The sequence below is a fragment of the Osmerus mordax genome, chromosome 19 (genome assembly GCF_038355195.1).
Source record: "Osmerus mordax isolate fOsmMor3 chromosome 19, fOsmMor3.pri, whole genome shotgun sequence".
NCBI classification, from domain to species: Eukaryota; Metazoa; Chordata; class Actinopteri; order Osmeriformes; family Osmeridae; genus Osmerus; species Osmerus mordax.
In genome coordinates, this window is record NC_090068.1 from 12,641,875 (window position 1) to 12,655,622 (window position 13,748).

General features: G+C 40.8%; 4 protein-coding genes across 4 annotated transcripts; 1 reads left to right on the top strand and 3 right to left on the bottom strand.

The window, feature by feature from the left end:
• Positions 1–1,217: 1,217 nt before the first annotated feature.
• On the top strand, positions 1,218–2,159 carry LOC136963046 (olfactory receptor 52D1-like). The gene has a single exon (XM_067257036.1). The coding sequence runs from the start codon at positions 1,218–1,220 to the stop codon at positions 2,157–2,159; it is 942 nt and encodes a 313-aa protein (XP_067113137.1).
• A 2,121-nt stretch (positions 2,160–4,280) lies between these two features.
• Positions 4,281–5,216, bottom strand: LOC136963045 (olfactory receptor 2B6-like). Its single transcript, XM_067257034.1, has one exon. It carries the CDS (start codon positions 5,214–5,216, stop codon positions 4,281–4,283), a length of 936 nt encoding a protein of 311 aa, XP_067113135.1.
• A 2,854-nt stretch (positions 5,217–8,070) lies between these two features.
• On the bottom strand, positions 8,071–9,006 carry LOC136963058 (olfactory receptor 52N4-like). The gene has a single exon (XM_067257051.1). It carries the CDS (start codon positions 9,004–9,006, stop codon positions 8,071–8,073), a length of 936 nt encoding a protein of 311 aa, XP_067113152.1.
• A 1,433-nt stretch (positions 9,007–10,439) lies between these two features.
• LOC136963224 (olfactory receptor 2A12-like) lies at positions 10,440–12,013 on the bottom strand. Its single transcript, XM_067257285.1, has 3 exons — positions 11,580–12,013; positions 11,076–11,302; positions 10,440–10,819 (listed from the first exon to the last, which is right to left on the bottom strand). The coding sequence occupies exons 1-3, from the start codon at positions 12,011–12,013 to the stop codon at positions 10,440–10,442; spliced, it is 1,041 nt and encodes a 346-aa protein (XP_067113386.1).
• Positions 12,014–13,748: the final 1,735 nt, after the last annotated feature.

Genomic DNA, 13,748 nt, shown 5'->3' on the forward strand with positions numbered 1-13,748 from the left:
TGTGAAAATCAAATAAGTGCCAATGAGAAGAACCATAAGAGCAGGTAGTTAAACAAATGACAAAAAAAAAAACATGATCCTCGAAAGTGCTAGAGTGTACCTGGAGGAAAGCAAGCAACAACAATATAATTCACAGCAAGTGCAAGTAGTTCAATCAGTTAGAACTAACCAACAAGTGCAACAAGTCCCTTAATAAGAGTCATTGTGTTCCTGGAGGAAATAAACTAACATCTGATCCAACAAATCTTTCTTAAGTACCGTTGTACTCCCGGAACAAGTGTGTCTTTAGCCTTTTCTAGGCTTTTATACTACATATGTATACTACATATACGATGGTGGTGGTATATGATGGTGTACCCATGACAGGCCAACGTGCAGCTGCCCGGGTTGATTATGGCTCCGTTTCTGCATGTCATCCCCCCTCTCTCTCCCATATATTACTTGTCTATCTCTGTCTCTGTCCAATAAAATCTGAAAGGGCAAAGAAAAAGTATGAATTAGGCACTACCTAATTAGCCATTACAACATTCTGTCTGAAACAAGTTTCTGGATCTTTCCTAAACAAGAATTAAATAAGGGGGATCCATTATCAATCAGCTAGCTCTGGGTCGAGACTCAAGAGTAAATTTGCGGCCCTGAACCTAACCAACAGACAATTAAAAATAAGAGTTCAAGATTTAAAAAAGCTCACATTGTGCGAATTTGTGAATGTAACAATTGTAAGAAGATGTTAGACGTTGAAAAAGTGTCTGACAGCTAAGGAACTAATAGATTTTATTCTAACATTCCTACCATCTGAAGATAAATAGCTAAACATGACAGTATTACAAATCAGCAACATTAAAGCTTTACTCAAAATTGTTTGTGAAAACAAGGCATTGTTACCTGGTAAATTGTGGCACGTCAGAGGTCATGTGACAGAGGTCATGTGATACACCCCTGAGGAGCTGATAACATTTGATCAAATAAAAGGTTCTGCGATCTAGAGTCTGATCTTAGCTGGGAGGAGCTGTGTGGCAGCTTAAAGAACTTCTCTCTCAGTCAATAAGACTGTAAGAGATTGTGAATTGGGAAATCTGTATTTATTTCTGCATGTTCTGTCATGAAATGTATACATATTATGTTGTTATTGTGAAAGAATATCAAGAGATGAATTGTTCCTAAATACTGTGATGGTCTTATCCCTATACTTTCCTACCAGGTAGCGTGGAGCCCAAATGGAGAACCAGACGTATAGTGAACATGTTCTACTGCTGGAGGGGTTGTTGGTCACAAACCAGTCGTCTTATCCAGCCTTCATCCTCCTCCTCCTTGTCTACATCCTCACCATGGTGTCCAACATTGGCCTCATGGTGCTGATTTGCACAGAGAGGAGCCTGCACCACCCCATGTACATTCTGTTCTGCAACCTGCCTCTAAATGATGCTCTAGGGGCAACTGCCATTGTGCCTCACTTGCTGAGTGACATGTTTGTAGCAAGTTCAGAGCGGTCTATCAGCTACGTTCAGTGTGTTTTTGAAGCATTTTGTGCCCATGTTTATGGCACCACCTGTCACACCATACTGATGATCATGGCCTTTGACAGGTATGTGGCCATCTGCAACCCCCTACGCTACACCACCATCATGAGCACCAGGATGGTAGTCAAGCTGACTGTGTTTGCCTGGGGGGTGGCCTTCCTCCTGGTAGGGATTCTCCTAGGGCTTACCATCCGCTTGTCACGATGCAGGAGAGTTATCACAAACCCTTACTGTGACAACGCCTCTCTGTTCAAGCTCTCCTGTGAGGACGTCTCCATCAACAACATCTACGGGCTTGCTTTCACAGTCCTGCTTCTGGGGTCGTCTATAGGTAGCGTGACTCTAACCTACCTGAAGATCGCCATGGTGTGTGTGATGAGCAAGAACAGGGTGCTGAACAGCCGTGCCCTGCAGACCTGCACCACACACCTCGCGGTCTACGTCATCGTAATAGCAAGTGGCGTCACTGCCATCTTCCTGCACCGCTTTCCTCAGTGGTCGGATCACAGGAAGTTGTCAGCCATCATGTTCCACGTGGTTCCGCCTGGACTCAACCCTATCATCTACGGACTGCAGACCAAAGAAATCCGGCAGAAAATCTACAGCATAATTCACAAAAATAAAGTGTCACTGAGATGATTAGAATGTCATTTAGAGATATTCAAGGTATGTGATGTATGATATGTGTTGAGTCTTGTGTTGAGTTTGGGAGACAGGGATGGAGCAGATATGCAAAATACTTAAAGTGTGGTCATGCAGCACTCCCACGAAGTTTATTTATAAAACTGAATTTAATTCATAATACTTTTAACGATTATCAGACCACTACGGAAAACATGCTTATAGTAACAACGAACAATCCTCCTCTAGTAGAACATTTACATATTCTGATTTTGTACTGTAAATATGCACAGCCAGATATGTTTATATATATATAGTTTTACACTGTAAAAGTTATTATAATATGAGAAGCGAGAGTTCACACGATTAACTATTTGTCTACATTTTGAAAGGAGACACAATTAATTGTGTTTCAAAACCATTTTTCCCCACGTTTAAAAAGGTGTAGGATTAAGGCTTTTATAAGAATGCTTAGCTTACAATCATCAAGCAGAAAATGCTGTAGAAAAATGTGTATCTTATATATTCTTACATTTGTGTATTCCTTAATAATATTAATTATTATTATTATAATACTAATAATTAATAGGTCCTGCATTGCTTGTCTATACTAGTAAACCCAAAACAAATTCATAAATATATGATTTCAACATATTAAGGTGTACTATATGCATGCATATGACAGATAAATATTTGGCAGTAATTTGTATTATAATTCAAATAAAAACTATAAACCAGATTTACAGATGTAGATGTTATTGACCAGTTAAAATGTGATTTACACCCAGGACAACAAACTATCTCCACAACAATTGTGTTACTTTTGATTAATGTATACCCACAAGCACTTCCTAAGTGTCAAGTGGTTCAATTCCTCAAGCAATATCACACGAGAGAGACTGTGTGTTGCTGAATATCAGCATGACTGTGATACGGTCGTAGATACAAGGCTGCAGTATTAGGCTGTTCAATAGAGTATGATGAAATAATTAGATAAATGAAGTGCATGTGTGGGCTATTACTGAACATGAAAACCATATATTAAAAACACTGAATGCGTGACCATTGATTGTAATAAAATGCTTGTTCAAAACCTTTCAGGAGACATGCATGATTAATGTTTATTTTAGGCTTACCATATCCACATTTACATTTACATTTACATCTATTCATTTAGCAGACGCTTTTATCCAAAGCGACTTCCAAGTGAGAGCTTTACAAAGTGCATAGGTCACTGATCATAACAACAAGATAGCCAAAAAAACATCGCGAGTAGCCAAAACATGAAGCACACATTGTGAACAACCAAAGTAAGTGCCACATTTACTTGTGTTATTCAGTTTATATTCTGTTTTGACATCCACACAAGATAATATTGCCCTCTTTTTTAATGAAATGATAAAATATCAATATCTACATAGCCTAATATGTTTTAGAATGCCAAAAATTTTAATTGAAAATATGTTTGATAATAAAAGGGACGGGGCCGGATTATGGTCGGTTTCTTCTTGTCTCGTATGTTCATACAACCTAATTTCAAGAGCTTGTTATGAAATGTCTCAACTTAATATATTCAACAGCCAGCCAATAAAACACATTTGAGAAATTCAACCTTATACGGCTACTTTATACCAACTCTATGGTAGTAGAGGCAAAGAGAAACACAGGAAACGAAGCTCTGATTTTTTTGACAAATCACCATTTGCCAGTAGATGACGCAAAGGTAGTGCTGCCGCCATTTTGGACTGTGAGAACAGTTGCAGCACACAACCTAGTACCGATACCATGAGCTTGAAAGTGAAGTCGAAGTGAAAAAAACTAAAGTAGACATAAAAACATAAATTTCGATTAATATCGATGGTTGAACATTATGGTAATGTCCCGCATGTTGTCTACTATGTTTTTCCTACTAATCTTCCAGCGGAGATGTGTTTTTTTGACACAGTTTTAGTGACACATAAACATTATTAACTACTCAGGACTCAAAATACAACTTTTATAAGAAGCATTTGTCTCGTTAGTATTTCTTGCTATTTGAAGACACTTACTGTCAAGCATGTTAACTTATCATTTTCATATCCTTTCCTTTCTAATTATTTACACTTTCATCATTATTTCATAAGAGAACCTCCATAGTTCTCAAAAAACTGGGGAGATTTTCCTGGAGGTGAAAATGTATTTGCGTAGCTCTTTGCATTGGACCCCATAGATGACTGGATTCAGACTGCCAGGGATTACATGAAAGAGCAGAGCAGCAATCTTCCTGTAGTAGGAGTACTCAGGAAAGCGATGCAGTATAATGATGACAAAGCTACACCACAACAAGACAAGGTAGATAACCAGATGTGTGGCACATGTCCTGATGGCCTTACTGTTCATGGACTTGTTCTGATTGATCAGACAGACTGCTGTGATCTTGGTGTAGGTGACCAGCACACTGCCTATAGAGGAGGTAAACAGAACTACAGTGAAAGCGAGCCCGTAGATGTTGTTGATGGAGACATCCTCACAGGAGAGCTTGAACAGAGAGGCATTGTCACAGAAAGGGTTAGATATGAAGGTCCTGCAGCGGTTCAAGCGAAGGGTCAAACCCAGCAGAATGGAAACCAGGAGGAAAGCTGCACCCCAGGCTAACACAGTCAGCTTGACTACCATCCTGGTGCTCATGATGATGGTGTAGCGTAGGGGGTTGCAGATGGCCACATACCTGTCAAAGGCCATGATCATCAGTATGGTGTGAGAGGTGGTGCCATAAATATGTGTTGCAAAGGCCTGGACCACACACTCGGCATAACTGATGTAGTGCACCGATGAAGGTGCCAACAAGTCAATCAGTAACCGAGGGATTGTGATGGAGTTGCCGATGATGTCATTGAGTGACAGGTTGCAGAAGAGAAGGTACATGGGCTGGTGCAGAGCTCTCTCTATGAAGATGAGCACCACAATGCCTATGTTGGAGGCCATGATGAAGATGTAGGCAGAGAGGAAGAAGAGAAACACAGGGTACATGGACTCCTCGGTGACCTGTAATCCTTCCAGGAGAAGCAGGTTGCTGTTATAAGTGTAGTTCTCCATCTGGCATCCCTTACAGGTGGGAAAGATCAAAAGAAGGAACATATATAATATTGCAGTGACGTTGCAAAGTTTTAATATAGCGTGGTCATAATAAAAGTCTTCTTATGCATCGGCAACTGTAACATTTATTGCTGAAATAACTTACCATTCCAATGCTGCAGATAGCCCAAAATGTTAGAATTCAAGCCGTGATATTTGGTGAGTATATGATAATATTTTTTTTAATTTTTTTTAATTAAACTAAAATAAAAACGTCCTTGAACATAGTAGCCTAATAATTGCAAGATGGGAGTCAGGTGGCTGAGCGGTTAGGGAGTCGGGCTAGTAATCTGAAGGTTACCGGTTCGATTCTGGCTGTTCCAAATGACGTTGCGTCCTTGGGCAAGGCACTTCACCCTACCTGCCTCGGGGGGAATGTCCCTGTACTTACTGTAAGTCGCTCTGGATAAGAGCGTCTGCTAAATGACTAAATGTAAAATGTAAATGTAAGATAATCTCACCTCCAAATAGCATAATATATTTACATAAATAATGTAATTAATGTTTAGATTATGTTTTGTGATAAAATAATAAACAAGAATACAGGACATTTCAAGAGCCTCATTCTAGCTGTTGCTTCAGCATGAATTTTAAAACAATAATATTTGCAGAAACTGTAAACTGTTGGTGCCAGTTTAAGGGCATCAAATCAAAGCTTTTGTGAAATTGCCCTGCTATGGTAGCTTCAGTCTGACTCTATGGCTAGCCCACATATTAAGAAAACATGTACAATCCTGTGCTTGACAGTTTTTAAATATTCTTAAACATTAGTTTACAGCAACATAAACATATTTTGATTAGGATACATTCTATCATCTAATAATATACAAACCACTGACAAATAGTCAGAGAGCCGGTGGAGCTCCTGTCTGTGCCGGATGCCTCTACAGATACACATCGCAGTTTGTCTGGAACAGAAACACCTTTTATTGGGTCAGATGCTGCAGCTACTCTGAGACATGTCAGGCTGCCTTGGAAACAGCCCTCTGAGGGGCCAACGGTCACTATGTAACACATTGACAAGGTAGAAAGGTATTACATTTTTCTGCAGGGGATATTTGGGTTTTGTCAGTTTCAACAGTTAGTTCCAAACGAGTCATTTGATTTGAGCTAAAAAAATTAGAGCCCAAAAAAATCAAGCCTATCAAATTCGAGGCCCAAAAATTAGATTCGGAAAAATTCAGATGCAACATCCGGGATACCAAGGATAGGTAGAGCAATCGAGCCTCAATGCAAGATTTGTATGTAAGCAAATTAGTGACATAATGTTTTGAATCTTAAAAGGCATTGAATGCTTAATATTAAAATTTAAAAAACACAAAATTCACATATGAATATATATTTCAATGTAAATAAAATTCAGATCCAAAAATTCAAGGCTCGGAAATTCAGGTTGCTCAAATTTGAGGCCAAATTTTTTTTTTATGATCCTTCGCATCACTACTAGCTAGCTAAAACTGCAAATAGGTGTGTTCGACTTCATACAGCGCCACCTAATGACTTGCTGCAGAACTAACTGCACAGGTCAGGGGGTTAATTTTTCATACGTAGTCAGCTATGTTTCCAGCAACAACCAGTATTTTTGTCAGTTTTAGCCTGCTATATAGGTAGCAGAATGACGTTAGCCTTACATTTAAACAAGAATCCAAAAATGTTTGTTGTACTTTTTAATCCATGTAATCTTCATCAATAATAATAATTTAAAAAATAATTTAGATACAGGAATGTCAGTTGTGAGTTTGGCCTTTTGCAAAGTGAACATGCAAGCACTTTACACCCCATGACGATTTTTGTCTTTGCTCAAATATTTTTACCTTACGGACATTTGATATGAACTTAAATAGGTTTTGTGAGATAGTTAAATAAACTGCCCTAGTTCAAGTTCAAGTCTTTTATTTGTCAGATGCACAAAACAACACAAAGTCAGACTGGGCACTGAAATTCGTAGGACAAGACGACGCAAAGCAACTGGGCATAAGATAACATATAAGTACCCTGAACAGAAATGACACCTATGATAAGCAAAAATATAATAAACCTCCTAAATATCCAAAACAATATACAATACAGTATACTAAACCTCTAATACACATAGTGACCTATACTAACCTGAAGACAAGTGGGGTGACAAATAGTGCAATATTGCTGATAGTGCAACCAGTAGCTGAAAGTGACAGTGTAAAGTGGCGAGAGTGTATCAGTGTCTATGCAGACGCCCTTGCCGTGGCGTCTGCAAGCTCACCACAATTTCCCCATAAATTGTACACTCTCTACTTAATTGTCAGCCTGTCATCCAAATGAGATGACAATTATCAAACTAAAACTTTTGAGATTATAAGAGGGTGTGGATATATGTGCAGGTGCAGCAAATTCAGATCAATAATGACAAATTACACTTGAAATAATTAGGTGTTTTCAAATAGAGGTGTGGAGGATTCCGGAGGTGTGGGGTGACATACAAGACATTACCTCCTCAAGACTCAAAACTACTTTTATAACAAGCATCTGCACTACGTTGCTCCATTCTTATTTTTATATATATTTTACATTGTTTAGCTCTTAGAATTAGTCAGACTGTTGTACTTTTCTAGATTTATTATATGCACCTTCCTGCCACTGTAAATTCCGTGTCTGTGTAAACTTACATGGTGCATATACCAAATTCTGATTCTGATCTGTCTCATTAGTATTTTTTGCAATATGAACATACTGGCTGTAAAGCATGTTGGCTTTGCGTTTTCTTATCCTTGCCTTTCTAATGATTCAGGGCAGATTTAAAATGATTTCAGAAGAGAACCGTTATAGTTGAAACCACTCAAAAAACTGGGGAGATTTTCCTGGAGGTGAAAATGTATTTGCGTAGCTCTTTGCATTGGACCCCATAGATGACTGGATTCAGACTGCCAGGGATTACATGAAAGAGCAGAGCAGCAATCTTCCTGTAGTAGGAGTACTCAGGAAAGCGATGCAGTATAATGATGATAAAGCTACACCACAACAAGACAAGGTAGATAACCAGATGTGTGGCACATGTCCTGATGGCCTTACTGTTCATGGACTTGTTCTGATTGATCAGACAGACTGCTGTGATCTTGGTGTAGGTGACCAGCACACTGCCTATAGAGAAGGTAAACAGAATTACAGTGAAACTGAGCCCGTAGATGTTGTTGATGGAGACATCCTCACAGGAGAGCTTGAACAGAGAGGCATTGTCACAGTAAGGGTTAGATATGAAGGTCCTGCAGCGGTTCAAGCGAAGGGTCAAACCCAGCAGAATGGAAACCACGGGGAAAGCTGCACCCCAGGCTAACACTGTCAGCTTGACTACCATCCTGGTGCTCATGATGGTGGTGTAGCGTAGGGGGTTGCAGATGGCCACATACCTGTCAAAGGCCATGATCATCAGTATGGTGTGAGAGGTGGTTGCATAAATATGTGTTGCAAAGGCCTGGACCACACACTCGGCATAACTGATGTAGTGCACCGATGAAGGTGCCAACAAGTCAATCAGTAACCGAGGGATTGTGATGGAGTTGCCGATGATGTCATTGAGTGACAGGTTGCAGAAGAGAAGGTACATGGGCTGGTGCAGAGCTCTCTCTATGAAGATGAGCACCACAATGCCTATGTTGGAGGCCATGATGAAGATGTAGGCAGAGAGGAAGAAGAGAAACACAGGGTACATGGACTCCTCGGTGACCTGTAATCCTTCCAGGAGAAGCAGGTTGCTGTTATAAGTGTAGTTCTCCATCTGTCATTCCTTACAGGTGGAAAAGATCTGGGGAAAACATGAATGTAGCAGTGATCGAGCTAATTAAAAATAAAACATATATTCAAATAATTAAAATGGCCTTCATTCTGCACAAGAACATTTTACATTCATTGCTGAGATAACTTACCGTTCTAAAGTTGTAGATGACCCAAAATTTTTAGAACTCAAGGATGTGGTACTAATTAATGATTTATTAAATTGAAGTAAAATAACAATATCCCTAACAATGTTACTCTTATATGTCAAAATAAAAACTACTGTCATTCCACGCTGCTCCTAAAAACGTTCATGTTGCGTGCTTGTGGTCTCTCCCTTGAAATAACACAAAAGTGATAAATCCATCTCACTGGGTCTGTTTTGTACGGTACAGTGATGTATTGTCATTCTCAACGGACATGTTGTTTGCACAGCAACAGAGTGATGTAACTAGAATTGTGTTTACTATACGAATTGAGTTCTTCATAGGTACAGAACTGTACTCATTTAATGAAAAGAGGTTGGGCCTCCTAAGAATTAAGTGAAAATGTTTTTTTTTGTTTTTGTTTTTTTGTATTCGATTTCAACCATGTTTTTAAATTACATTTACATTTAGTCATTTAGCAGACGCTCTTATCCAGAGCATCTTACAGTAAGTACAGGGACATTCCCCCGAGGCAAGTAGGGTGAAGTGCCTTGCCCAAGGACACAGCGTCAGTTGGCATGACCGGGAATCAAACTGGCAACCTTCGGATTACTAGCCCGATTCCCTCACCGCTCAGCCACCTGACTCAAATCATAATAGTGTAGATATCGAATATACCTAGACCTAGGTAAAGGAAACTGTGGGGCTTAGTTGTGTAGCATTTCATAGCAGATCAAGAGGTTGCAAGTTCAAATCTCTCACCTGTGTATGTCTCTTTGGATAAAATGCCGCTAAATAAATATACCATAATATAGTGCACATCTGGGTAGTTCAGTTGTGCGTATGACAATGCAAGCAAGACAGGTCATAATAACCAGGGTTTTACTTAACTATCAAGATCTTACTGTATTTTAAATACATGCACAATGATATACTCTTTATGGGAAATACTGTATTTTTAAGAGGAAATTCATGGGACATTACCAAACGAGAGCTTATGTTCTATACACCATTTATTTCCTAATATGACTTGATAACAAACATAATGTGATCTTTGCTATACAAACATTTGCATTGGGAGTTAATAAGTAACACGTTTCAGGCTGTTTGCATGTAGCTATGCCTCGAACGGATATATCTATTGGGGCCTACAGTATATTACTATTTGGACATTGACTATTACTGTTGTTGTTTACAAAGCATTTAGAGAATTATAATAGGCACTACATATGCTACATTAACACACAGATACTTGACTATCAGACCATTCAACTAGTCGACACTAAGTAGCCTATTTTCTGATCAACTTGACATCCTGTATTTTGTGCTTTGCGCAAAGCTTTGTGAACTGCCTGAGGATGCTCGTGCGCAGCTCTTTGGTGACTAGGCCGTAGATGATGGGGTTAATGGTGGGAGGAACAATTATAAACAAGATGCTGCAAAACTTCTTGATGTTTTGCGAGATGGAGTCGAAACGATGGCTCAGGATGATGATGGCAGCGGAGATCTCGTAGATCACGTAGATCACCAGGTGAGTTGCGCAGGTCTGCATGGCCTTGCTGTAGCTGCCTCGGTCCGCTGAACTCTTGACGCATGCGTGCAGAATTTTAACGTAGCAGAAGGCGATGATCAGGAACGTTCCGGTACTTACGGTCCATGACATGCAGAGACCTGGATCAAAGCCACAGTTAAAAAATTCTCTAAAGGCCAACAACTTAAATCACAATCGTAGTGAAAAAGCAGCTATTATGATATTTGATAAATGCTAAATAAAAACATTACATATTATTATAAAATAAATGTGCTAATGAATATTAGGCGAAGATTTGTTTTCTAATACGGATGGGACAGATTTGTTACCGTTTTCAAGTGTTTAATTCTTGTAGAATGAAACCTAAGGCTCTGGTTTGAGGACATTTAGGCCTACCGTAGATGTTGTTGGCGGGGGTAGGAGCGCAAGACAGCGCAAGGATAGAGCGGTTGCTGCTGTACACGTGCTTGATGACGGTGCCGCACAGCGGGACTCCCACGTTCAGGGAAAACAGGACACCGATGCAGAGGAAAGCCACGGCCCAGGCCAGACTGCAGGAGAACAGCAGCTTGCTGTGGGTCATGAGAGCGTGGTACCTCAGGGGATGACACACAGCCAGGTACCTGCAGAGGATGATACCGCGGAGTAGCATCATCATCACTCAAAGAGCGAAAGTCTACCGTCCTGTAGTCCACAGTATTGTGCAAAAGTCTTAGTCACCCAAGATTTTTCGTACGTTTGTTTGTGTGTGCAGGTGTGTGTTCTGCATTAGTGTGTTAGTTTAGTCTTTTTGTATACTTGTAAACTCAGACTTTTGCACAGTACTGTTTACCATAAGGGAGTATTGCTGTATCATTTAACTCATTTTCCCCACATGTAATGCCTGTGAATGCCCTGTACCTGTCGTAGGCCATGACAGACAGAACAGTCTGTGCTGAGACCCCATAAAAATGCACAGTGAACGCCTGGGCGATGGCCGAGTTATAGGAGATGCTGTTGTTCCCCGTCAAGAAGTGGACCATGAGGTGGATCAGAACTGCCGTGGCTCCCATCATGTCACAGCTGGCCAGGTTACACACCATCATGTACATGGGCCTGTGGAGAACTCTGTCGACTATGATCACACCCACCACCACCCCGTTGGCCAGAACCACCACGGTGTAGTTGAGGAGGGCCAGGAAGAAGAGGAGCAATCCCTGGCCTGGGGGGATCTCGAAGCCCTCCAGCTCAAACACGATGGGGTCCTTCAGAGGTACGTAGGACACATTCTCCATGGTGAGCAGCAGAGCCCTGTAAAACACACAGTGGAGGAATACTCTCCTCAGAGCTCTCATGCCTTAGAGACAGACACCTTCCCTGCCACCAAGTGACTTCCCGCTAAGAAAGACACCCCTCCAGGTGCAACGTTATTTAACTATTCACACCTGACTTTGAAGAAGTGTTACGATGCGTTAAAGATTACATGAAAAAAAAGTACTATGCATTCTCTAAAAACAATCACATTGATAAAGAACTGACTGCAACAAGAGGGAAACGTGCTCCTTTCAGCTCCTCGACTGGGTCTAGCCGTGAGCCTTGAGGTCGGGTGAGGAGTGAAGCTGCTCTGATTGCAGACTTAACCCTGGCTGATGGAGAGAGTGCGTATATACCTGGCATTCTGGTCCAGCCGTACTACAACATCGCCTCTCCAACACTCATGACATCACGTTGCTTCCACCCAATCAGGGTATTGTCCTCCTGGGTTTACTCCGTTAAGTGTTGAATTTCAAAAGGATCAGCCTCTGAACCCTGTCTGGACAACTATGTCTGTTGTTTTCAGATAAATATGGGATTTCTGGTACGTTGCCATTGGTAACAAGTAAAGTTACAGAAACATTGGAATTCTTGATAGTTTCCGAGCTCAAATATCAGTAATCTAACTTTTTCCCCCCCAATCCAATTCAAGATACAATCCTACAATTTCTAAAATATGAAAAGAAATATACTGTAGAACATTTTAAAATACTGAATTCACCTTACTACTGAAAATAGCCTAAACTAAGACTGACAACTAAGAATAACCTTAGCCTATCTGTATAGAAGTATGTTGTCCTGTATACTTCGTTGAACCTCAGTCTTGACTTTGTCTTGTAATGGTCAACACTGTCTTCGGCTTTACCTATAGACGTTTTGTGCTGTATACTGTACATCGTATACTGTGTGTGTGTGTGTGTGTGTCTGCTGATGATGGGATGGGAGTGTGTGTGTGTGTAGTTGTGTTGTCCCCATGGCCTTAAAGGCTTTGTCTCTTACCAATGACCAGTAATTGAATTAGGTTCATGGGATGTTAGGATATCAAGGGATAGCTGTCGAGGGATGAGCAAGGGGAACACTGAAGTCCATATTATGGCCTGTTGCTCTCTCTCTCTCTCTCTCTCTCTCTCTCTCTCTCTCTCTCTCTCTCTCTCTCTCTCTCTGTCTCTCTCTCTCTCTCTCTCTCTCTGTCTCTGTGTCTCTGTCTCTGTCTCTCTCTCTCTCTCTCTCTCTTTCTCTCTCTCTATTCAGTCTAGAAGTGTTCCGGGACAAGAAGAGGTTTAAATGCACATTAGTCGTAGTGTTCACTGGGAGACCCTGGACCCTCCAACAGGTGGCGCCAGAGCTGGTGTACGCTCCACCACTGGGGGTCATGTATCTTACTTGTCAACATGGAGCCTCTTAGCCTTGTGGAAAGTCCAAAACCCTGGAGATCTCATTAGAGCCCCTCATTAGTTTTATCACGCAAGACTGAGTAATTGTGTATTTCGCGATTCCTGGTGGATTAATTACCCTCAAACTGTTAATAAGTGTTTGGTTAAAGTGGGGCGTCTCAGCGGACCTTGTCGATAACAAGTTTGTGTCCCGGCTGAGAATCTGTACTGTACAGGTTCAGTTTATTAGGACCCATTGCATGTGGTGGCTTCCCAGGGGCCTGTGTTGTCCTAGGTGGTTGATGGGACTAGGGAAGTGATGAAAAAGCAACAGGTGTTCAGGGGCATCACAGAATCCCGAGAGTTCTGAGTCGAAGAGAGACAAACAGTTACATTGTTTTGG